A 25,683-nucleotide genomic window follows, 5' to 3' on the forward strand; every position below is an offset into this window, starting at 1 on the left:
TATGGGCAGCCAAAGAGACCTGTCTCATTTTGCCAGGGAAATAGAGATGTAGTCTGATGGAGAATCCTATAGGAGTTTTGCCCCATGGTTAGGAAAGTTAAGGGGAGATAATCCTTGGATATTGAAATGGAGTATATAATGCAGGGGAGATGTTAGATGAATGCAGTACAGATCCTTAACTATAAATGTCAGTTGTTCATTTGCTGTTCAAACATTTAATTAATACCTACCTAACGTGCCAGCAGCTGTTTTGGGCACTAAGCTTTAGTCCCTTCTGACAAGGAGCTCAGTATCCAGTGGAGAGAGTCAGCCGCAGAACAAGGAGTCATGCCTAGAGTGGTATTGATGCTGTAAGAGGTATATTGGGAGATAGCGTGCCGGCAAGAGAGGAAACTGAACAGGCTCGAACATGAAAACTGCCTGCTGTATTCAGCAGGCTACACACAGTTTAGGGCAAGGTGGGTGGAGGAGTGAGAGATGCGGTTTCTGAGGGGGAAACTCAGGCCTGACTGTGGAGGACCTTGGGTGCCAGGATAAAGGGATGGACTTCATGCCAAGGGTGAATTAAGTAGTGAGCATGGGAAGAGGTACAAATTTGCCTGTTTTTATTATGAAATTATTATGGACTGAATTTAATAATCACATAAAATATAGCAGTTATTATATTGTCAGTTCCTCATGATATTAGCTCACAATTGGAAACTATTTTTAAACTCCTAAAATTTCTGAAAGAGGTTCCGAGTCCGAAACAAAAACAAAGCAGACCCCCTGCTCCAGCAACACTAATCCTTTAAAGGAACCCTGAAGGTCCTCTTTACTGAGTGAATGCAGGCCTCTGTTCTTCTTCCCCAAATCCAGTTTTTATATGCACGGTGGGTTTTCTTAAAGTGAGAGAAGTCTGTAGCCCTTTAGCACTGGCACCTGCAGCCTGTGCGGTAGGCATCAGTGGCCTGGAAGATGGCATGCTGTGTACCAGTGTCGTCTGCAGTCTCAGCCAGCGTCTGCACCTGTGCTTTGAGGCCTCCTTGCGGCTGCTCACTGCTGGCATACAAGTCCTGGAAGTAGTCTCCTTGAGTGATTTCTCAGTGTAAGAGCAATAGCAAGACTCAAATGGAGGGGGTGAGAGGTCGATCTCTGTCTGGGGAGAAAATGATGAGTTTTGGACTGACACGGATGTGCTTAACCACTTCCCCCCTTTGTTCTGTTGCACAGGATTACCTCCTTCCTGTGTATGGAAGCTTTGTTGGAAAAAGAAGGGACTATTACAGTCCTTGTTGTTTTGCATAGAGACTGATGTATTCTGCTCATGCTAGCTGAAGAGCAAAGTGGCACAGAAACCTCTTATGTACATGAGGAAATGCACATGATTTGATTTTAACTCCACCCAAATTAATAAATGAGTTTTCATTAGTACCATGTCCAGAGGATTTTACAAGTAAAGAATGTAAAATCTTTATACAGCATGCCTATCCCATTCTCACAGTTTGTCATCTGTCATTGCAAAATTATGTTTAGAAGGTAATGATTTTAATGACTTAAATGCGAAAGGAGACTGTCCACCCGAGCGTTCTCGCCGCCGAGCTACTGTTCAGGAAGAATATTAAAATAATCTAAAAAATGACCCGAGGAATGAAAGGCCCGTTTCTGAGCCGTTTTCTCTTGGTGAAATATGTACCTCATGATCTTCCAATCAGCTCTTTTTTCTTTTCTAACTCAAATGACCTGAAATAAAACTTGATAAAGATAAGTTTATTGTCCTATCACTCAAAGTTTATCATGAGTCTAAAGATGTTTTATGTTCTCGTGTTAATTATCTTTGCAATGATGTTTTCTCTGTGTGTTATAAAAAGTGCTTGAATTATGAGCGATAAGACTATCAATGAAATTAACTATATTTTCAAATGTTCTCTGCCTTTTTTCTCTGTTGCTTTTGCCCTTCCTGATCGAAGTCTAGGAGAGTAAGTCAATACTTTCTGTGAGAATGCGTTGTCCTACTTCTGTGTCTAAAGCCCCATGTTCTCATTCGACAGTCCAACATTCTTCATTTGTTTCCTACATTTTCACGGTGTGATGGCTGTGTCTGCTCGTGCTGTCTTTCGAAACGATGGGGAGTATCAATGGAGTGCTAATGTTCAACCTGGCTTGTTTGCGTCTGTGTTGTTCTGTTGGCCCTTGTCACACTTTCACCACATCATACACTTTTCACTGCCATAGAGTCATCTTTTTTAATTAAAAGCGTGCTTATAGGTATATTTTACAGAGCTCCAGTTAGTTACGAAATCAGAATTTTATAACAATCCATAATACCTCACTCAGAGGTGTGCTTCTTATCGTGGGTATTTTAGCAGCATATGTGAAGGGAGAAAGGTGTCCCTCAGGGAGGAACACATCCAGGTTGCATGAACTTGGTTTGTGGTCCACTTCCATTTTCCAGCCCTTCCTGTGCTTGCCTCTGCTGCCGGTGTAAACTGGTTTGAGTCATAGAATAGTCTGTCTCTGCCATGTGTTTGTTTGAAGTAGAGCTGGATTCTGAACTAGAAATAGGAGACATGATCCCCACCCCCTCTCTGCCTGGGACATGCTTGTGACTCTGGTGATTATTTAGCTGCCCAGCTTCCTCCTTGAAAATAAAGGCAAGGACCTGACAGTCTTAAAGTTCCATCATTCTCTTAGTGCTAGACCAACCGGCAAGGGCTCAGTGGCAGTAGAGTCAAGGATTTGAGAACTGTCTGAGTGTTTGTTTAACGTGTGGTTTCTCTTTTCTAGGACTCCCAGAGCCGGCAAGGAGGATACAGCATGCATCAGCTCCAGGGCAATAAGGAATATGGCAGCGAGAAGAAGGGGTACCTGCTGAAGAAGAGCGACGGGTATGTATGGGCCGGCCTAGCGTTCCTGGGTGCGCTTAGCATGCTTACTGGGTGTCAGTAACCTAGGAACTTCTCCCAGCCTCTCAAATAGGAAAACACACTGAAAAGTTTTCTAATGCACTAGGTTCAGACCTTTAGCACTCAGGTTTTCCTCAGGGAAATCTGAGCTTTAAGCTGCTGTCTTTAGAAGCACAGTAATTGTTGGCTCCTGTGACTTGTAACGTGCCATTTTAGGAATGCAGGAGCCGAGTAGAACATGAGGCAAGCAGATGGCTTGCTGACTTCACACTCGCCCACCTCTCTGCTTTTATTCCTTCCAGTTTTCTCTGCTAGGATGGCCACCTGGCCGCCCTAACCCCAGCCTTAAGAGTCAACCTTGATTCCCTCTTTCCTCTTACATCACAGCCAATCTAACAACAAACCCTTCCATTTCTTTTCTTTTTTTTTTTTCTGAGGAAGATTAGCCCTGAGCTAACATCTGCTGCCAATCCTCCTCTTTTTGCTGAGGAAGACTGGCCCTGAGCTAACATCCGTGCCCATCTTCCTCTACTTTATACATGGGACGCCTACCACGGCATGACTTGCCAAGCGGTGTCATGTCCGTACCCGGGATCCAAACCAGTGAACCCCAGGCAGCCAAAGCGGAACGTGTGAACTTAACCGCTGCACCACCTGGCGGGCCCCAAGCCCTTCCATTTCTGACAAGAAATAATACATTTCTTGCTATCTCTGTGGCGCCGCTCTCGATGAGCCACCGTCATCTCTCCTGGACTGTTTCAGTAGCCTGCTAACTGGTCTCTGTCGCTCACTCTTCCCTTCTCTACTTTGTCTCCACACAGCACTCAGAGCAGGTTTTCAAAAACAAAGCACTTCAGGTCCTCCTCATGCTTGAAGTGCCCGGTGGCTTCCCGTTGTGTGTCAGCTCTCGCCCCTGCCTCTCTCCAGCCTCGCCTTATGCCATTGTTCTCCTCTGGCCCTGACACACTGGCCTTCTTTCTGTTGCTTGAACAAATGATTCTGCTTCAAATAAGTGCATAAGTAGAATCTTGATTATTCACTCCACTAATTGCCACCTTTTTTTTTTTTAAGAGAAATCCTCTTGTTTTCTGATTGCTTGTGGATATGTGCTCCTTTATCTAAGATGCATACATTTTTTGTTGTATTTTAATTTGTTTGTTAAAATTGTCCATATTTCTCCTATAAATTTCTGGAATCACAGTCACTTTTGCTCATCATTCTACTCATGTGTTCAACAGGTGTCTTCGGGGAGTCTTACTATATGTCAGGCACTGTTGTAGACACTGGGACTATAGTATTCAAGAAAAGAAAGGCCTTATCCCTATAGAGCTTACGTTCTAAGGGGGGAGACAGTAAAGAGGAAGTAAATGGGAGGTCAGATGGTAATAGCGCTGTGGAGAAAGATAAAGCAAGGCAAGGGGTACAGGGTGGGTAGGAGTGGTTCTTGCGGTCATACAAGGTGGTGAGGGAAGACTTGGGTAAGGTGACGTTTGAGCAAAGACCGGAAGAAAGTGAGGCAATGATCTATGTAGAGACCTGGGGGAAGAGGGAGGAGCCAGGAACATGCCTTCCACTGTGGTGACACTCGAGAGTTCGGCATAGCTGGAGTAGAGTGACAGCTAGCAGTCCCAGGAGACAAGGTCAGAGGTGGCAGGGCGCCAAACCATGGGGGCTTGGGGAGCCATTGGTTGAGATGGGGAGTCACGGGAGGATTTTAAGCAGACGAATGCCATAATCTGACTTATTTTGAGGGGTTCTCTCTGGTTACCACGCTGAGAACAACGTGTAGGGTGTAAGAGCAGAAGCTGAGAGACAAGGTAGGAGGCCACTGCAGGAACCCAGATGACGATGATGAGGGATGGAGGGGATAGCCATAGAGAGGTGAGAAGTGCTCAGATCCTGGATAATGAAAGTAGGGACGGCAGGATTTTCTGATTTGGGGTGTAAAGAAAAAAAAGCATCCCCAGCACATAGCACAGCACCTGGCTCTTTGTAGAGTCAGTGAATCTTTGCTGGCCATTAATTGAGTCCTACAAAAAAGTAAAAGAAGAAAAGAAATACGAGTTAGCAAAATCACAGCTTGAACCTGGGCTCTTTTTAAGTGACACAGTGATCAAACTGTAGCCCAAACTGCATGGTATCTAGTGTGCACAAATTATTAATTCCACAGTTAATGTACTGGAAAGCCTGAGGCTCAGTGCCCATTGTTTTCCTGACCAACTGTGCAGTGGGCATCTCTTAGGAATGTGGTGACCAGTTACTCTTTCATCAAAAGGAAAGTTAACGTGTGTCCTGTTGTAGGCAAGGGTGTACTGTTAGCTACCTTTTGAAACAGAAGTATGGAACCAGTCCTATTTCTAACAATACTCACCTAAAGTCACAATGATTTTCTTAAAATTATAAGTGCCTGTTTGTGGTTAATATCAACATGCTCAAGAAAAGTCAAAAGAGTCTTTTTCTTAGGTATTGTTTAGTTCAAACCCTAAAATGTTCAAGGATATCACCATCTTGTGAGCATCTGTTGTGTGCCTGCCAGACACTGCCAGGTACCTCTCATTTATCTCATTTGACACCTTCTATAGACAAGGCGACTCATCCAGAGAGATTAAGTAATTTGACTCAGATCATATAACCAGTAAGTGTCAGAGCCCCAATTTTTCCTGGTCTTCTGACTTAATGCCGGAGTGTCTCCCCTTCGTGTTTCAAGGGACCTCCGCTGCTGTTGATCACCCTTGGGATACACAAGGCATATACTGGCGTAAAGTCACCTACTTGACTCCATTCTTTTGGTCGATTCTTCCTTCAAGCACTCATTCCACAGACATTTATTAAGCACTCTAGTGTCTGAGGCAGCCTGCTAGATGCTGAAAGGTAAAAGGTGAGCGAGATGTCGTCCTCACCCTCACCTTGCTGCAGTCTGTTGGGAGGGTATAAGGCCAGAGCTGTTGTATCTTAGAATTGGAAAGGAGGTTGGAAATCGGGTGACCCAACCTTCTGATAATTGTACAGAAAGCAAAGATGAATAATAATAACCCAGAATTGCTTGTGATTGCTTTCTGTGGAGGAGGAAAAAGTTGGAATGCTTATGCATGAAGACAGACTCATTTGCTAACAGTCACTGCTGATGTGTCGTGTGATTTTCTGCTAAGGATCATTTGCATTAGTAATTCCCAACCTTAGTTTTGTAGTGCTCCTTGTTACTTAGAGGATTCTTACACAATGTGAAAAACAATTTAAAATTTTTTAAATAATTTTAAAACTTTTTAGCCCAAAGGCATTTATTAAGAGGCAAAGGAGCAATTGCTTTACATATGTTTTCTCAAAATAGTCCTAGGAGGTGGGCATTGTTATCTTCATGATACAGGTGAGGAAAATAAACCTCCAAGAGGCCAGCAGCGTGAGCAGCGTCACGTGGCTGCTGGCTGATGGCGCTGGGATTGAAGCCCAAGTAATCGAGCATCAGAGTTGGTCCTCGTTTAGTCGTATCAGGCCACTTTCTAATGGGAAGTTCCTGTTCTGGTGATTCTGTGTGGCGCTGTCAGAACAGATGGCAAAAATCCTTAGTAAGTCTGTTCAGGAGCTGTACAGACCCCAGCAGAAGTCTCTGGAATAAAAGCTCTGAAAGCATTCGCAGAGATGGGGTGCTGTGCGAGGGGATGACTTGATACTGGTCCCCTTCCTCTGGCGACCTGGAGGCACCACATGAGCAATCTCTATATTAACCAGAACAATTAATGCTTTTGTGTTACTTTCCTTGACTTTTATTGGCAATTCAAGAGAATGTGGTTTTTTGTTTTCTTTTGTGTTTCCTTCATACACGTGTGTCAGGAAAAACTAATCAATAAGACCTAACTTTATAAATAAAATGAATAGACTGAGCCAGAACAGCTTCCCCAAGATTGACTAGATTAGGTTGGTTATTTGATACTTGAAATGTTGATAGAGAAGGGTGACACTGGTTTCGGCTTAATGTGTACAGGGAATACCTCACCTGTCTTAACAGGCTTTTGTGAGTATAAGATGGAATACAGAAACTTGTAGAGAATTGGTTACATTAACCAAATATACCGTCATTCAACAGGTATCACCTCGGATCAGACATTCCCTGGTCGGTGATTTAGCTGTAATTTGAGGGCGATTTATCAGTTAGTAGTTTATTACCTCCTGAGGAGTCGAGCATTTTGAGCACAGTGTGTTCAACTTACCTTTGGTCACGATGTCAAATTCTTCTTTCCCTCTGTAAAGCGTGCTTTGGAACAAACCCATGCTTCTAGGACTAGGTCCATATACAAGAAGACAATATTATCTGTGTTGAGAGTTGGTTTTAAATTCATGTTGTAGCAGGCTGCTTACAGGACTAATATAAGAGGGAAAAGGAAACACAAGATGATACTATTTTAAGTGCCTCAGAGAAGCTGTGGTGGTCTCCTCTAAAGTTCTTGGTTTCCATGGCTACAAAAGGCCTGCGAAGCCTTCTCGCCTGGAGGATCACCGTTCCCTGCATATGCCACTGAGCTGATGGAAATGGTCCCAGCTAGTATGTTTGGACCTGCCTGCACGTGTGCGCATCTGCCCACCTGCAGCCTCTCACCTGTACCTGGAGCTTCACCAAAAAACCCCTCCAAGTTGAAATTAGTTCTGTTCGGCTTTGTCCAACCTTCAGCGTCGTCAATTCAAAATTTTCGAAGTGTGTATCAGTCCTAGCTACTTGTGAATGATTTGGCCACAGTTCACTTTCCCAAATGAATCGTGAACTATTCTCTTACGGGGCTCTGAGGCATCCTTTTGGCTCTGAAAGAATCCTAAAAGAGAGGGGGACAAATTACCAAAAGTGATATTGCTTCATCCTTGAGCCCTGGACCCTGAGTTACTTTTTCTGTGTCCTGAGGCAGCCCCAGCCCCACTCTTCTTTGCATGGCGGACATCTTGAATTACTTACTTTTTTTGTTTTTTTGAGGAAGGTTAGCTCTGAGCTGACATCTGCTGCCAATCCTCCTCCTTTTTCTGAGGAAGATTGGCCCTGAGCTAACATCTGTGCCCATCTTCCTCTATTTTATATGTAGGACGCCTGCCACAGCATGGCTTAAACCGGCGAACCCTGGGCCACCAAAGCAGAGCACACAAACTTTACCCACTATGCCACCAGGCTTGCCCCTTCATTTTTTTTAATCCAATTTTTAATTACAGAAGCAATAGATTGATAACAACCTTCTTGTGAAAGATTCACAGATAGGTTAAAAACTCCTTAACATCACCCCTAATACAAGTCTGGGCCCCCTTCCCAGAGGAGTCCTTCTGTCAGTGTGGTATGCCTCTTTCCAGATCCTCCCCTGTATGTTTCTACATATGTGTCTGTAGCCGTGGAAAATTTAGAGTGCTGTTTTATGTCAGAAATTTTTAATTTTTTTTTAACATTACTAGATGATACCTGAATCATCTCAAAACAGCTTGCTTTTTTCAATCAACAATGTGTTTTCGGAATCTACCTAAGTCAGGACATACATAGTTATATTTTTTTAATTGAAGTATAGTTGACATACAATATTGTATGAGTTTCAGGTGTACAACATAGTGACTCGACATTTCTTTACATTACAAAATGATTCCCCTGGTAAGACTAGTAACCATCTGTCGTCATACAAAGTTGTTACAATGTTGACTGTATTCCCTATGCTGTGTATTATATCCCCATGACTTATTTATGTTATGACTGGAAGTTTGTACCTCTTAATTCCCTTCACCTGTTTCACCCATCCCCCTACCCCCTTTCGCTCTGGCAACCACCAGTTTGTTCCCTGTATCTATGAATCTATTTCTGTTTTGTTTGTTCGTTTTGTTTTGTTTTTTTTAGATTTCATATATAAGTGAAATCATACAGTATTCTGTCTGGCTTATTTCACTTAGCATAATACTCTCTAGATCCATCCATATTGATGCAAATGGGAGGATTTCATTCTTTTTTATGGCTGAGTAATATTCATATATATATGCCATATATAGGTATATATATACCACATCTTCTTTATCCATTCATCTGCTGATGGACACTTAGGTTGCTTTCGTATCTTGGTTATTGTAAATAATGCTGCAATAAACATAGGGGTGCACATATCTCTTTGAATTAGTGTTTTTGTCTTCTTCAGGTAATACCCAGAAGTGGTATTAACTGGGTCACATAGTAGTTCTATTTTTAATTTTTTGAGGAACCTCCATACTGTTTTCCATAGTGATTGCACTAATTTACATTCCCACCAAGTGTACGAGGGTTCCCTTTTCTCCACGTCCTTGCCAACATTTGTTATTCATTGTCTTTTTGATGATAGCCATTCCATAGTTACATTATTCTTTTAAACTCCTACGTAATAGTCTGTGGTATGGATGTAACTATAAAATGCATTTATTCTCCTGCTATTAGATTTTTGTTGTTTCCCATTTTCACTATCAAAAACAGTGCTATAATGAACATCCTTGTAGATGCCTACTAGTCTAAATTACCTTCCACCTGGGGTAATAAAAGGCAACCAAAAGTTTTTGGTTTGGGTTTTGGTTTTGTTTGGGGGGTTTTTTTTGGTAATGATTATTACGCATAACACTGTATAATTGTGTGAACCAGATACCATATCAGGTTGTGTTTGACTCACTCTTTAGGCTCCGGAAAGTGTGGCAGAGAAGGAAGTGCGCTGTCAAGAATGGGATTCTGACCATCTCCCACGCCACAGTAAGTGTGTCTGGTAATTTACCACGCTGCACCGGTGTGCTGCCTCCTTAGGTGGCTCCTCCAGAACTTTTTGGTTTTGCTCCCTCAGACCAATCAGGTATTCTTTTATTTTATAATCTTATCTTTTGGGAAATCTTAGTGGTTTTTCTGAAAAAACTAAAGTTGTCTGAATTATAAAGATGACAAAGGATGTTCTTCGCCTGAAAAAGTAATGTAGGAAATGAAATGTTCAATCTTTTTCTTTATTGTTACTATTTATTTAAATTACTCAAAAGACTGTCATGTTAAAACAGTGAAATAGTAAAATGTCTCAGTTATGACTCCTCTTTCTTTAGGAATAAAGGCAATTTTATAGAAAGTGGAAAATAATAAAGCTAAGTTATTAACACACATATTTTATTTCCCTTCAAAATGTTGTCAATAAATATACACATACCTTATGTAGTTACAGTTGATATTTACGGTCTATCTAGAATTTTTTTATATATTTTGTATCGCTCATTTCTAACTAAAAGTCCTGTAATTTTGATAGACTTGTCAAAAAAGGTTCAATCTTGGTGGTAGTCAAAAACGTGCACAGTAAAATAAGTAATTACTATTTTTCCCTTTTAAAACTAGCAAGAAATTATTTTTTATCCTTAAAGATGCAAAGATCATAATGAGAAATGTATCAAGCGGGAATGGAATTGGCAGAATATACCAGGAGTCTTTACAAAGACGCATGCGGTTGAACCCTGTAATCCCAGCTTGGAGAACAAGCTCATGGGTAAATTTCAGTATCCTGTGCCAGGTGATGTCTTTGAGTTATGATAAGCAGTTAATCGCTAACAGGATAGTAGAAATGAGGGATGAACATTTATTACAGTGGCAGTTTTTCATTATTCACAACCACATTTAGATTTCCCTCTATGGAAGAGCAAAGGAAGTAGCACTTACTAAGCACTTCTTCATGCCAGATGCTTTGTTAAATTTATTTTACTTAATCCTCCCTACATCCCATGTGGTATTATAACCTTCATATTACAGGTGAAGAAACTGAGGCACAAAGAAGCACATGACTTGGCTAGTAGCTGGCAGAGTTGGAAACTCAAACACGGGTCTGTCTGACATGAGTCCTTGTGCCCCTTCCATTCTGCCTCTCTTCCTGGAGGACCCCATCATCTTACTAGACCGCACGCCCCCCAGGGGCACTTATCAGGTTCTGTTCGTCTGTCTTGAGCCCCTTCACAGACCTTGACACTCGGAAGGTGGTCAGTACATATCTGTGACCAAGCCCTTCCTGCTGGATGATTGCATGCATCTTAAAAATCATTGGCCTTTGTGGAACCTGAGCGGTTACATCACCTCTGTCCCTTGCCCCCTGCAGAACCTTTGGGCTGATTCCTCAGACGTCTTCAGCTTCCCTCAGGCAGCCCAGCTGAGATTTTTTTAACCATCATGCCTGTTGTGACCAGCCACCCCACCCATCTGATGTCAGAAATTCTGCTGGCAGACTTAGATCACTTAGTAATTATCGCTGAGGCTGTCAAACAGTTATTCGTTCATTCAGGATCTTTTATTACGCTGCCACTCTGCCATGTGCTGGACTAGGCATCAAAGATGCACAGGTGGAAAATGACCTGCTCATATTTAATTCCATGCATAGTTACCTTAAGAAACAGAAGTCCTGTGAAGAACTTCTGACAGTAACGAGAACGTTAGTTGATACTAAGCAAGCAGTTACTAAGGGCCAGGTTAGAGACAGTACTTTACTTGTATTACTGTATGTGATTGTTGCCACAACCTACCAGATAAATGCTGTTACTGAGAGAGCTTAGGCAACTTACCCAAGTCAGAACGACTGGTGAATTCTGGGATTTCACGCTTGGAGCCTCCCTGATTGCTGAATGGTCAGTGATCGCTGGCCGTGCAGGGACCCACTCTGCTCTTTATTCTGGTGACTGAAATACTTGTGGGGCCGTGTCATAAAGATTTCTGATCACAGGATCCACGATTGGAAACACTCAGGGGAACAGATAACATTTATTGAGTATTCACCACAGGCAGGGCGTCATGGTTCTAAGCACATATCCACAGCCTGTTTTATAGCTTCTGTTATTCCTGTGTTATAGGTGATAAACAGTCTCCATTCTAGGGCTGTGTTTCTTCCTGTGAGAGTGAAGATTCCCACCATCTAACTCGGACTTTTCAAAGGCAGTCCTGGCAGCAGCAGCCTGGGGCTACCTTTTTTTGAATGCTTGCCATGTGCCAGGCATTCACTAGCACAGTAATGCCTTGTAACGTTTAATCCCCAAAACAACCCTAAGTTAGAGGTGATGTTACCTTCAGTTTTCAGCCGATGGAGCTAGGGCTCAGAGTTGTTCCCTTACCCAGTTGACACAGCCAGCAAATGGCATGGCTAGGAATTTGGTACAGGTCGGGACTCCTCTCTTCAACATTCCCACACACCCGAAGACTTGAACTCCCCATCACCTGCAACCCGAATTCATCCCCAGCATAGGGTCCCAGATTGGGACATCACAGGACAGCCCTGAAGCGGGAGTGTCTGAGAGTCCATGTCTGGGAGAGGCACGTGCCTGTACATGCAGGCAGGAATTCTTGGATGGCCCAGCCCAAGCAGGGCGTGACTCCCAGCCGTGATTTATTTATAAGAACAATACAATGCAGACAGCCCTGCACTTTGTGATAAAAACCTCAGTGTGGTCTCTCCTGGTTCGGATATCCTGTACTTTTGGGCAGCTCCGAGGTCGACCTGTCTCTGGGCCAGCTCCAAAGGCATCCAGGGTGGTCTGTAGACTGTAAAGCTGCAGCAGTTAGAATGGCGCCCTTCCTCAGTTCACGGGCCTGTTGAGAGGTTTCTGCTGCAGCTCTGTAAGGTGTAGATGGAACATGTGGGCAGCAGTTGCCTGGATGTGATTGTGCCTGGTCTTCAGTCAGCTTTCCTGAGCCAGGCTCGTGTCTGACATGGACTGATTTTATTAGCTGAGTTAGGTGTAAGTAGTGTGGGTAAGCAGAGACAAAAACCAGAAAACCCACGGGGGAGATGTTACTCCCTCTCCTCCGCTCCCGGGGAGCATCCTTCCTGTTGAATATACTACAGTGAACGTTTCTGACCATCTGACTTTATATCGAGGGGGAGTTTTTAGTCAAAGATTCGCACTGTGTCCCCTAACTCTCTTTACCTTCTTCTTCCCTGGGATTCGTCTGGCTATGACAGTCCTCAGTAAGCATTCGACAAGCTGTGTAATGGCCTTATCGTGTTCCATCCACTTGCCTTTCTTAAGAACTTGCAGTGGAAGGCAGCGCGGTGTGATGGAAATCACGGAGCTGATGACATGATCAAAGGCACTGCTTGCTGGTAGTTAGATGACCTTGGACAATTTGCTAAAAATAAAAAGAATGCGTTCTCTTCTACCCTTCCTTATTCTTTCCTGCCAAACACATTGTTGTGGCCAAGCGAGCTGTTGATATGCTTTCTTAAGGCTTTAATCAACAACAGATATCATGTCAGCTGCATTGTTAACTGGCTATAAAAATGGACTTTGGCATCTGTCGGGTTGAGTCTGAATCCCGGCTTTGCCATTTACTTTGTGACATTGAGAAGAGTATGTAACTCCTGAAGTTTGTAGTGAGGATTAGAGGAGATCACATGCTGTGTGTGGGCACTCAGTGAATAGTAGTCATGGCTATTAGTGTTACTTCATTGGATGTCACTGGCAATACTGAAATCTGTTGACAGGCAGCCTCTCCTGCCACAGACATGGGAAACCGTGGGTCTACCTCTCCAGCCCCAAAGCAGCCCAGGGGAAAATGGCTTCCTCCAACTAACTTTGGATTCCCTCCACTGATTTGTGTTAGTCCTTTCCTCACTTTTGTGGCTTTAGGCCACGCTTGTTTGCTGCCAGGTACGTCACTGGTAGTCACCTTCCTGCTCCCACAGAAAGATCTCTATAGCCAGTTTCCGCTGGCTCTTCCTGACTTTGCAAACTCCATTGATGACTTAGAATCAGATTGAAAATCAAGAACAGCAGCTTCCTGGGAAGACATATGGGATTCAGTGATCTTTGGAAAAGTGGGTAAAAGGAGCTTTTGTTGTCAGAAAACTGAGAGCCTTTGTTTGGGACCCCTTAACACCAGGGAATTCCTGCCTCCTGCTTGAAAGGCCCCAACCGGTGTCACTTTTGCAAGTTGTTCTTATCACAGTGACTCAGGAAAGGGTCAAGTGTGCCCTTTAGATTAATGAGGCTTGGTCTCTTGGCTTGACCACCCATGCAAGATCTGCTCCAGGGGCCATTCCTCTCCCCAGCTCACTATTGTAAGAAGAAATACATTGCTGTGTACACCTGCAAGATTTGCAGCCTGTTCCTAAATGATTTCATCTGCAAATTCATTGCTTTTCACATACCTGTTCAAAGACATAATTTTTTTTTTTATTTACTATTCAAAGTAATACAGCAGTGTGGGAATCCAGTGAGAATCTCTGAATTTGCTATTACAGTGATAATATTGAGAGCAGCTTCCATTTATGGACCATCTATTGTGTTCTAAGCCCAGTATAAGATGATTTTTGTTTCAAAATACCAGTTCTCATAGATATATGCCCACGTTTTAGTCAGCCTCAAAGCTTAATAAGGATAGTGAAGTTTATATCAAGCCACTAAACTATTGTAAATAGATTTCTGTATCTTTGAATTGTTTGCTTGTCCTTTTTTTTACTATAAGCATTATAGTATATAATAAATATAAAACAAATTATCAAAGAAAGGAAATATAAGAATTATAGTTGAAGTACTACTTTATTATAATAATCCTGAAAAATTAATTTCAAAAGTATAAGAAGCTTTGCTTCTCAAAGCCCCTTACTTCCTGAATATATTAACCTCAGTGTCACAGAGTTCAAATATGGGTTGAAAAAGAAAGATGACTACCATTTATTGTGCTCTTAGAGCGTGCCCTGCACTCAGTCTTCAAGCCAGCCCTACGAGATTGGTGCCAACATCTTCGTTTTTCACTAGTCTGGAAGTTCTTACGAGGTGGAAACTATGTCTTAGCTTTGATTTCCCAATACCTAGCAGACTGCCTGACATATAGTTAGTGCTCCGTGAATGCTTTGTGAACAAAATTGCATTTTACAGATGAAGAAACAGACTCAGAGAGATTAAATCTCACGCCTAGGGCCATGCAGGTTGGAAACAGCAGGACCGGTTTTCAAACCCTAAAGCCTGTGCACTCTCTATAAGCCTTTCCTTCTATGCCAACTTGTTGTTAGGTCTCTGAAAGCTTCATGAATTATAATTCTTTGAAATGAAATAAACTTCTTACCTTGTAATTGAATCAGACGTAGGATGTTAGGGTAGAGAAGGCTGTCAGGGTTTCCAGGAAGGGAGGAGAGGAGTCATGAAGATATTACAGGGATCTGTGAATCTATCTTTGAATCTGAAGACTGACTTTTTAAAGTTTTAAATTTTTCAAATGCCTAAAGATGCTCTCCAGTTTAACACCGTAACAATCATTAAGTTCATAGTTAGTTTTTTCTCACTCAGCCAACACTAGAAATACTTTCAGTATCCCACAGAAGTCCACAAAGAAGGTTTGGTGTTTTACTCTTAAAGGTTGGGAATCCAGCTGGACTGGACCAGGGGAGCCTCTTTAGATGATTCTTAGTGGGCTGATCATTGTAAAGGTGGGAGATGACGAGCACAGCCGTCTGACTCAACCTGCAGTGAAATGCCCTTTCAGCTACTCATTGTGTGTGACTTTTGTTAGGATAGTTAACTTTGCTCCTCATCTGTGAAATCGCATAATAACAATACCTGTCTTTCAGGGTCCTGAGAATTAAGTGAGGTGATGCGTTTCAAGCTTTGTAGAGCCTGGACCAGGCTAAGTGTTTTGTGAACTTAATAGTGTGATTATCTCATTGAGCTGAGGTGGGATCTTGGAGCCAGACTGCCTGGATTTGAATTCCAAATGACACTGAACCCTAGTGATGATTTCCCCATCTAAATAAAATGCAGCTATCAATTGTGCCTAATTCGTAAGTAGGTGTACAGATTAAATGAGTTCATTGATTAAAAGTAATTAGAACAAATGTGGGGCAGAATTAATGCTCAATAAGTGTCAGCTGTTATTATTACTGTTACTGTTATATCTTCTTCCCTCATGTATCACTACCTCCATGTTAAGCTGTGGTTTATTGGAATTCTTTTGTGTAGCTTTTTCTGTATTCCTCAAGGTACTTTGTGAAGCCAATTTGGGTACCTGTCCTCTCATGGGAATTTCATTCTGCCTGTTAGAGGTTAGCAGCACCTCTAGTGCCTTCAGGGCATTTCACTAAGCAAGAATTTGCTCTGTCTCTCCCTGTCCTTGGGGTCTTTGGACTGCAGACTTTCCCCAAGAACTGTTGTTTTTCCATCGCATCCAGAGCCCTAAAGATAACCTGCCACTGAGAGGGCTTTAACAGGTGCATACACGTCCATTCAGGAGGCACAGGAGACCTGCAGAATAGATTGCTCTCTCCTTGCAGTGTGTTTTAATAACCTTGTTTCTGTGTTTGGTCTTTATGGCCTTCTGAGGCTATTCTGGACTCGGCCCGAGTCCAAGTCTTTGTCCCCATTGTCACTGCAAGAAGAGAATATTTTCTCTTCCCAAAGAGGTTAGAAGCCACACTGTGAATTGTAGAAGGACAGACTTTGGAGCTGATTAGACCTGGGCTCAAACTCCTGAGCAAGCTGCAAGACCTTGGATAAGTTACTTAAGGCTTTGGAGCCTCAGTTTTCTCCCATGTAAAATGGGTATAATTTGCTTATTAAAAGTGTTTTGTCGAGTCCTTTCTAAGCAGGCACTGGGCCAGGCACTCCAGAGGCAGTGATGAATTAGTGGCCCCCGCCCTCCTGGAGCGTAGAGTGGACAGAGGCTAGGTGCTACAGAAGAAGTGAGCAGGTGCTGTGAGAGAAAATAAAGGGGGCGTTACATTAGCGTGGTCAGGGAAGGCTGTTCTGAGCAGGGAGCAGGGACACTCAGTGAGGAGCAGTCCCAACAGAGTGAAGGGGATAGTCCAAAAGCCTGCGACCAGAAGGTGCGTTCGGGAAGCCAAGAGAAGCCAGTACGGGTAGAAATGGTATCACTTTCCTTATTCTCTTTAAAGAGTCACTTAGAGGGCCAGCCCCAGTGGCCTAGTGATTAAGTTCAGCATGCTCCCCTTGTTTGGCCCGAGTTTGGTTCCCGCGTGTGGACCTACTCCATTCGTCTGTCAGTGGCCATGCTGTCAGGGTGGCTCACATACAAAAAGAGGAAGAATGGCAACAGACATTAGCTCAGGGTGAATCTTCCTCAGCAGAAAAAAAAGAAAGAGTCATTTGGAGATTAAACTAAGACTCTCTTTGAAAGCTATTGCTATGTCTATATTCTGGATACCAAAAAAAGACAACATTCAAGGATGAACTGAAAAAATACTTTATGGTTGGTATAACAGAAGTTCCAATTAGGCAAGAACCATAGAAAATTGTATAACATCCTGAACTAGTATTATTTTAATTCCTTATTTGAATTTTCCCTCTCCCATTTGAACAATAGTTCTCTGTTTTACGTCTCTTCCATCAGCTTCAGGTGGTGCCATTTTCCCTCATCTTATCAGCCAGCTTCTCACCCTGCTTCCTTTGTGACATGGAACTCCCTCCCACCCTCTTTTTTTTTTTTTTAACAAAAAAACAGAGTTGACTTTCATAAATGAAGTTGAAAATGCAGCCTCAGATCCAAAGGCACTGGTGTTGAATCTTAGTAGTTGTTACTGCACAAAGTGGAGATTCTCTGCCCGATGTGTGTTAAAAAAACCAACAAAAAACAGTTATTATGGCCTCAGCTTTTGAGAGAAGAAAAGGCTTTATTGTGAGGTCAGCCAGCAAGGAGACAACAGGCAACAATCTCACATCTGTCGCCTTGATCCAGGGCTTGGGGCACAATTTATGGGAAGAAGGGCAGGGTGGTCTGAAGTGTGGAGATAGATCATTGGAGGTAAGGAGAGGTGAGGTAATTGATAATCTGCGCAAGTGTAGTCGAGCTTCATAGTTCTTCATAGGACACGTGTTCATAAGAGGTGGGCTTAGTATGATCTGAGGGTGGTGTTTTCGGCCTCTTGACATCAAAGGGTCACCTATCAGGCATTTGCGCAGGCCCAGTTGATGGGTTGGTGGTCTCAGGTGGCCTGAATTGGACAAGAGGTATCTCTCAGTTTGTTAAAAACAACTCTTAATTACTCTGTTGATAAGATGGGGTCAACAAACTGGTCGTAGTGGGCCCGCACTTACATAGTCATGGTCTCCAGCAGAAGAAACAGTTGTTCCACGCAGGTAATGCTTTTTGGACATATAAAATAAGCAGCACTGTTTCCAAAACCCAGGGGATCCTTATGGAATATCTTTGTTGGCCTCTGCCACATTGCAAATGCAGAGCTGAAGACAGTGACGTTTATTAGAGGGCTTCTCAAACTCAAGTTCCATAAACTATAAGTTTAGAAATGTCTGGTTATGTCTTACAAGTTGTTTATTCTTCTAAATAATACATTCAAGAGGGATTTTTACTATATTTGAGTTCCGGTAAAGAGTCTTTTCCTTTTCACTGTTTGAATCCCAAGATTATATATTAACAGTATCAATATAGACTCCCTGGTTTATTTCAGATGAAAACCCTTATCATTTCCATCTTAATTTACAAATGATTGATAGAGGCTGCACTTGGCTGAAGGAATTCAGCCATTCCTAGCTCTGAGGGCACCTTAGAACCTTTGGTTCTGCCCCCGGATTGCTTCCCAAGTCATTCTCCTCTTCATCCAGGGCGGAGAACCACTGAGGCCTCACCCACTGTTTGCCAGTGTTATAATTTAGGGGGGTGTAGGGGCAAGTTGTAATGTGGAAATCTAACCCCAATAGGAAGGACTTTGGTAAAGTTTGTGAACTGGCTTGTCGACCTCATGCTCAGCTTGGCCAGTCTGGAGCCTAATTCTCACCATCTCCTTTATTTTAGTCTCCCAAGTTTCTGGGTCCTGTAACCCACTCTTCTGGTTCCTCTCAGTCTGCCAAGTACATCACTTGTAGTCACCTTCCTGCTCCGACAGAAAGATCTCTATAGCCAGTTTCAGCTGGCTCTTCCTGACTTTGCAAACTCCATTGATGACTTAGAATCAGATTGAAAATCAAGAACAGCAGCTTCCTGGGAAGACATATGGGATTCAGTGATCTTTGGAAAAGTGGGTAAAAGGAGCTTTTGTTGTCAGAAAACTGAGAGCCTTTGTTTGGGACCCCTTAACACCAGGGAATTCCTCCTGCTTGAAAGGCCCCAACCGGTGTCACTTTTGCAAGTTGTTCTTAGGAAAGGGTCAAGTGTGCATTTAGATTAATGAGTCGTGGCCTGTTGGCTTGACCACCCATGGAAAGTCTGCTCCAGGGGCCATTCCTCTCCCCAGCTCACTATTGTAAGAAGAAATACATTGCTGTGTACACCTGCAAGACTTGCAGCCCGTCCCTAGAAGATTTCATCTGCAAATATATCTTTCTTACACATACACACATTCTGCCAACTGGACATCAGTCCTCTGGTTAAAACAGTTGGGAGGTTTAAGGGAATTACGGTCATCCACTCTCTAGGATGAATTAACTTCAGTTAGAGGATCATCCCTGAAGCTGTCTCAAGGGTCTCTAAAGGGGTAGGGGAGCTTTAATTGTGGCCGCAAGATAGTAATTTTAGAAGATGGAACATGTCAAGAATGGGTGGGATTTCTCAACAGGAATGGTAAGTGATCTCGAGGGAAAATGAGGGAACTGGCTTCCAAGGCAGGAAGAACCGGAAAGGAAGAATAGGAAAGATGTTTTCATTTACTCTACAAATGTCCTAAGGGCTTGCCTTAAAGGGAAACCATGTGATAAATGGGAAAACTCTGAGAAGAAATTCGTTCAAATCTCAGCTTTGCTTTTTACTTTCTCTAAAGCATTGGTCAATTTCCTTTCACCTTCCTGACCCCTGGTTTCCTCGTCTGTAAAATGGCTGCAGTAACAGTACCTAGCTCATAGGGTTATTGCTAGAATTAAATAAGAAAATTTATATAAAATAGCCATTTAGGTGTGCAGTAAATGAAAACTGTTACTTTGCCCCAAATAAACCAAAATACTTTTCAAAAGCTGGTAGTTTTAGTGTACTAAAATTTAGGGGATAAGATCTGTCTACAGTGGTAGGTGTTGAGCGTACCTAATTCTTGCCAGGGGGGTGTTGTTGTGGTTATTGACAGCATGCCAAATATATGTGTCCCTCTAGGGCATGGTAGGTCTAAATAAATATTTATCAAACGAAAAGTTAGAAGTGACCATAATGATCTGAACAGCTCCGTTACCAAGCACTAGCATAGGAAGTGAAGCAAGCTTGCTTTGTTTTTTTTTTTAACCTCGTTCCACACAGCAGCCTCGGCCTGGCTGGGTCTGCGTACTTCCCCAGTAATTAATGATGTTCACTTCTTGTTTGTGAAGCAAAGCAATTCAACAGGATGATGGGGGAAATAATTTCATTTCTGGATATTAATTCCAGCAGCAGCTGTTTTCTGCTAACAGGGAATATGCCCGCGCTAACAACTTCACACTTCCAGCAAAAGCACCACCGTGGTGTACATGAAGCTGTCTGAGGACAAATGTGTGGTGTTTGTTTTCTTTCAGGAGACACAGAAACATTTAATCAGCATTGACTCATTCTGTTTCTACATGCATTTCTGCTTACGTTTCTGATGGCTTTCCTAGCTGAACGGCCACTTTTCTGTTTTGGGCCGCAAAGCATCCTGTCAGAGCGATAATATCTCCATCACTGTTGTTCATGGAATATGCCCAGGGCTTCCCTGGTTGAGACATTTTCCAAACCCAAAAACTTGAGAATAGCTTTGCCATGTGCGCATGTGTGTAAAAGGAACACGTCTGTGTATATTGTTAATTGAAAAAAGCAGTTTGCAAAACAATATATACCAGTTGGACAAGCCCATGTTTTTTTTTAAAGAACACATTTCACAGTCACGTCTTGTTAAAATCAAGGTTTTAACAATGATTATCTCTGGGTATAAAAGTGGAATTAACCAGTAACGTTCAGTTTCTTCTTTGCACAATCCCTGCTCTTCGCCTTTCTTCAGTGAGCGTGCATTATTTTAATGAAAGGTAAAGTCTGACTAGGACACGCCTGAGAGTTTCAGGGAACAGGGCCACAGATCTTCATTTTTGAAAGGTGTTGTAACTGTGTGGAGTAGAAGCACTTGTAGGTTTTGAAAGACGCTGCTCAACAGCAGAGCCCACAGGGACAGCACAGCTTTCCTCCACTCACCGTTCGAACTCCTGGACTGGGTGATCCACATGCTGTATAGAGGTTACTCTTGGAATAATTATTAAAAATCTCTCTTTTTAGCTGTGTCTTGAGTTCCCAGCCCGCAGTACCACGGCTGTAGCTTTAATGCAGGCCTCATCATTGCTCATCAGTGGTACTCTCTTGGCCTCCTCCAGCAGCTGCCCCCCCTGAATGCAAGTCTGATTGGTCGCGCCTCTGATTAACTCCTTCTGTAGATGCCCGGAGCTCCTGGGATGGGAGTGTGAATTCCTTAGTGCCACGTGCAATGCCCTCGCTGCCTCCTGTCAGCATCACCTACAGCACTTGTCCCCTCTCCGCACAAGTGCCTGCACCTGCTCCTCCTTATTCTTTCTGCTCCTCTGCCTTATTCACACCCCCTCCCCCTCTAAGTCCTCACTCACGGTTGAGGTGCCTCTGTGGCACCTTATCGAAGTCCTTGGTGCACTCAAGCTCAGGCCGGGACCCCCCGGGCACCAGGCACGTTCTGGGTCCGTGGTTGGGTCTGGTTCCCATAGCTGATTGATGGCATGGACCACGTGTTTTTCATATGTGGTTAGAATCCGGTAGAGACCTAATAAGTATCTTGTCCAGTGAATAAATGAGTAGGTATTTCAAAAAGCCTTCTGAAATGTCCCTTTTCATCAATTATGTAAGTAAGTAATTAGGGTAGAATCTGATAACCTGAGAAGATATTACCATAGGGGTAAATCTTTGGAACCTCTGATCTGTTATTTCTGTTCCTTCCTCTTCTCGGAAGGAGATGTTCTCGTGTGCCGGGGCATCCGGCTGTTCCGAGGGCTCTCGTGTTGCTCTCTCCACAGTGGAAGCAGAAGCAGGAGCGGGCTTTGGTCCACTCAGACCTGGGTTTGGTTCCAGGCTCTGCCCTTTCCTTACTGGGAGATGTTAGGGACCTTTGTTAACCTCTCCGTGCATCCATTTCTTCGTCATAATTAGTAAAGAAACTTAAAAGGCTTCCTCACAGGTAGTACCTGAGGTAGTATATGTAAGGCGCCTCGAATGCATTCATTCGGTAAATATTTACTGAGTGCCTGCTGTATGCCAGACACATTTTAGTGAGCAAAGCAGAAAAATGTGCGCCCTCACTGAGGAGAAAGACAAGCAGCAAATTTGGAGTACTGAGAGCCAGGGACACAGGACAGCAGGGTGAGAGGGGATGGAAAGTGACTGGAGGGTGGTCAGGCCAGGAAGCTTCTTTCTGAGGAGGTGCTGATTGCAGAGGCCTGGGGCCCCTGAGGGAGTGAGCAGGGCCATGTGGGAGGGCAGGCGGGGTGTGGGAGCAGCGAGGGGGAGGGCCGCACCCTCACCACCCAGCAGAGGGAGCTGCGGATACTGGGGCAGGAGCCAATGGCCGGAGGAGCCTGGAGGCAGTGTGCGGAGGTCGGACAGACACTGGGGTTTTTATTCTGGGTATGGTAGGAATCATCAACAGTAAGGACTCATAAATACGTGTTTCCTTAGTTTTCTTTCCACTTTTTTCCTTTTCTCTTTCCTTTCCTTAAACAATATGAAAGCATTTCCTGACCTCTTCCACAGTGACGTAGCCCAGGGCAAGTCAGTTAGCCTTGGTTTGATTTTAGTCTGCCAAGATGCCGGGAAAGATTATCCCTCCTTTTAATCAATTTACCTATAAATTAGTCCTAAATGTTGAGAAAGTACTCTAAAATTTTGGAAAGTTCTGCAAAGCTGGATTCCTATTAGTGTAGTGCTTCCTGAGCCTTCTGGTCCTGGATCCGTGGGCCTTGGTTGAGCATACCACTCCAGTTTCTGGTATTCTTGGGCTCAGTACTGGCTTTGTCGGATGCTTCAACAGTCGAAAATTCTGTTCTTTGCTCCTCAGATTCGCTTTTGGGGTGAGAGGTCATTTCTCAAAAGTCTCACTGGCATTTGGGGGAGAGAACACTATATACAGGCAAGATGTATCTGTGTCAGATGAAGTTCGTGTTGGTGTGGCAAAGGTCAGGCCAGTAGACTTGACAGAATTCCACGGGAAGAAATATCGTATGTCATCGTCGTTAAAGTCATGGATCATGGGGCCGACCCGTGGCCGAGTGGTTAAGTTCACACATTCCGCTTTGGCGGCCCAGGGTTTCCCCAGTTCGGATCCTGGGCACAAACATGGCCATGCTGAGGCAACGTCCCTCATAGCACAACCAGAAGGACCTACAACTAGAATATACAAGTATGTACTAGGGGGCTTTGGGAAAAAGAAGAAAAAAAAATTGCGGATTAGTCATGGAATGGCTTAAACTGTATAAAACCTTTACCATCAAAAGCCTTCTGGTGATAGGCTTTGGAGTAGTCCCTGCTTAGAAATGAGAGGTGAATGGTGGTGAATCAGTTAATACTGAACTGAGTGTTTTTTCCTTTTTTCAAATTTTTTATCTGTTACTTGGTTGTATCTGTTGGTAAGGTTGTTCAGAAACAGTGGAGTAATGTAGATTTGGGGAAAAGAAGAAATCATCTAGTTAACCCTCTGCCACATTCAAATGTGAATGGTGTCTTAAGTTTTTCAGAGAGATTTCCCCACTTACATTAAGAAACTTGAAACCTCTTATTATGCATAATCAACTTAAGCTTGGGAAGTTCTTCCTTATGTCTGGCTCAAATCTACAATTTGAGTGCATTTCTTCTCTGTGCAAATGGAAAACAGCTGCCCAGCCTTCTTCTTTGACAGCCCTTTATGTACTTGAAGATGGTTATTAAGTCACTCCCAGCTTCTTTCCTCTAGACTAAATAGTGCCTGTAACTCTTCAGAGTTCTCATTTTCCCCTCCTTTAATCATCTCTGGATCTTCCCTAAGCTTTTCTACATCCTTCTTTGAATGTGGATGCCAAATTGGAACATAGGAGTCTATGGAGAGTCTCACCATTAACCAGGGTTGCTATCTTTTCAGGGTGTCAGATATCATTGTCATTCGTGTGGGAAATCCAGCGATTTGATCAACATCCCACGAGATGAGATGTAGGACTGACAGTTCCTTCCACAGTGGACCAGGCGTAGGTTTGTGGCTGCAGTTGCTGGCTTTGGCCTTTAGCAAGCCAAACTCCAGGTCTATTCTAAGAAAAGTTTTCTGGCCCACGACCTCCTGCCTCGCCATGCTGGGTTTGTTGACCGGTTCTGTAGCACAGGAATCCTTTCCCAAGCGCTGTTTCCTCTCAGGCAAAACTCTCCCGTACAGCATTTGCCTCCAGCATCCATGTCCAAGTCAAATGTACGTGCAACGAACGTCAAGTCCCTCGGGGTCCCTCACTTCCTCCTCCACACAGCTTGCTTCAGGACAGATTAGGGATTCAGGACAAGGCACATTGTTTTCTGTGTCTAATCTCATTCAAATCACAGAGGGAGGAAGATGTCCAGAATTGTCCAGCAAGCACAGGAAGGTAAACAGAATTTGATGTCCAGTGCCCATTACTGAGAATCAGAGGTGCAGCGTGTCATTAGAATTGTCTTGATCATATGCCATCTCTGTTGTTTGGGGCTTCAATTGGGTCACTGATAAGACCTCTTCCTACCCCCTGTTTTCCCTTAAAACCTAAGTTCCTCGGGTGGAAATGCTCCTAGTGGGGGGTGTTCAGAATCGTGACTGTCAGTTGGGAAAGGTTTGCAGGCCTGACTAAAGAGGCCCGTGGGTGCTTCAGCAGGCTTCTCTTCGAGCAAAGCCCAGCCCAGGCACTCAGACAGGTCACTCCTTGGTTAGCTCCTGCAGGAAGCAGGCATGCTGGCATGAGCCATTGGCCAGCATGTGACCTTGGACAAATGCAAGTAGGAAGGCAAGAAAGAGTTTTGAGCAGAATGATTACATGGCGAGACTCCGTTTAGGCAGAGGGTAAATTAGTGTGACTATCTAGATACTGCAGGGTCTGCTGAACTATGTGTGTGACCGAGAGATTTGCTGCTAAGTGATGTGAAATCCTTATTATATTTTTCCTCTCTCCAGATATTGGGGCTCATTAAACAATGTCTCACAGGTGGTAATTGTCCTTGTACTTTTGAGAGGAGTAATGTAAATTTCACATTGCAACCAAAATTTGTGGATGCCTGGGACATTGGGTTTGGGATGACTGACTACTGGGGTTGTTTTAAATGAGTGAATTAAGCTACATTTCACAGTAAGACACAGTCTTGAGAGTGTCAGCTGTTTGTGCTTGGATGTGTGTAGGTTCCAGAAAGGTGTATATCCATGGACCATGCCCATTCTTCTTCAGAGTGAGGTGGATTATCTCAGTTCCACTCTGATTAATCACCAAGATATCTATACATGGTTAAAAGATATTTAGTAGGCCACCTAAAAATGTTTCCTTCTGTAGTCAGATTCAGAATTCTAACGGGGCGAGTGAGACTTGATCACGTCGACTGCATGAAGCTGCAGGCCTGCCCCGCAGGGCCCTGAACCTGCAGGCGGGAGGGTGGTGCTGCATGTAACTTCTCGGTTTCCTCTTTTTTCCAGTCTAACCGGCAGCCAGCCAAGTTGAACCTTCTCACCTGCCAGGTGAAACCGAATGCAGAGGACAAGAAGTCGTTTGACCTGATATCACGTGAGTCCTTGTTCTCTCCGGTCGTCACTGTGGCTTCTGACAGCTGCACGTTTCCGTTCTCTGGGCACGGAAGCAGCAGCTTTCACAGCAGGGCTCCTTGCCCTCCCTGCATGTGCAGCTCCAGGAAGACCCCTCAGTCTCTTAATTTTCCCTGAGCCCA

The 25,683-nt window shown here is 43.6% G+C and overlaps 1 protein-coding gene across 1 annotated transcript in view; it reads left to right on the forward strand.

Annotated features, from left to right (window-relative positions):
* Positions 1–25,683, forward strand: part of ASAP1 (ArfGAP with SH3 domain, ankyrin repeat and PH domain 1) — a 307,119-nt gene that overhangs the window by 222,698 nt on the left and 58,738 nt on the right. Inside the window, exons 11-13 of the mRNA XM_046641983.1 lie at positions 2,767–2,867; positions 9,534–9,603; positions 25,436–25,523. Of these exons, the coding sequence (XP_046497939.1) occupies positions 2,767–2,867; positions 9,534–9,603; positions 25,436–25,523 (259 nt within the window). The remainder of the gene's footprint in view (positions 1–2,766; positions 2,868–9,533; positions 9,604–25,435; positions 25,524–25,683) is intronic.

Source organism: Equus quagga, chromosome 16, assembly GCF_021613505.1.
Source record: "Equus quagga isolate Etosha38 chromosome 16, UCLA_HA_Equagga_1.0, whole genome shotgun sequence".
Taxonomy (NCBI): Eukaryota; Metazoa; Chordata; class Mammalia; order Perissodactyla; family Equidae; genus Equus; species Equus quagga.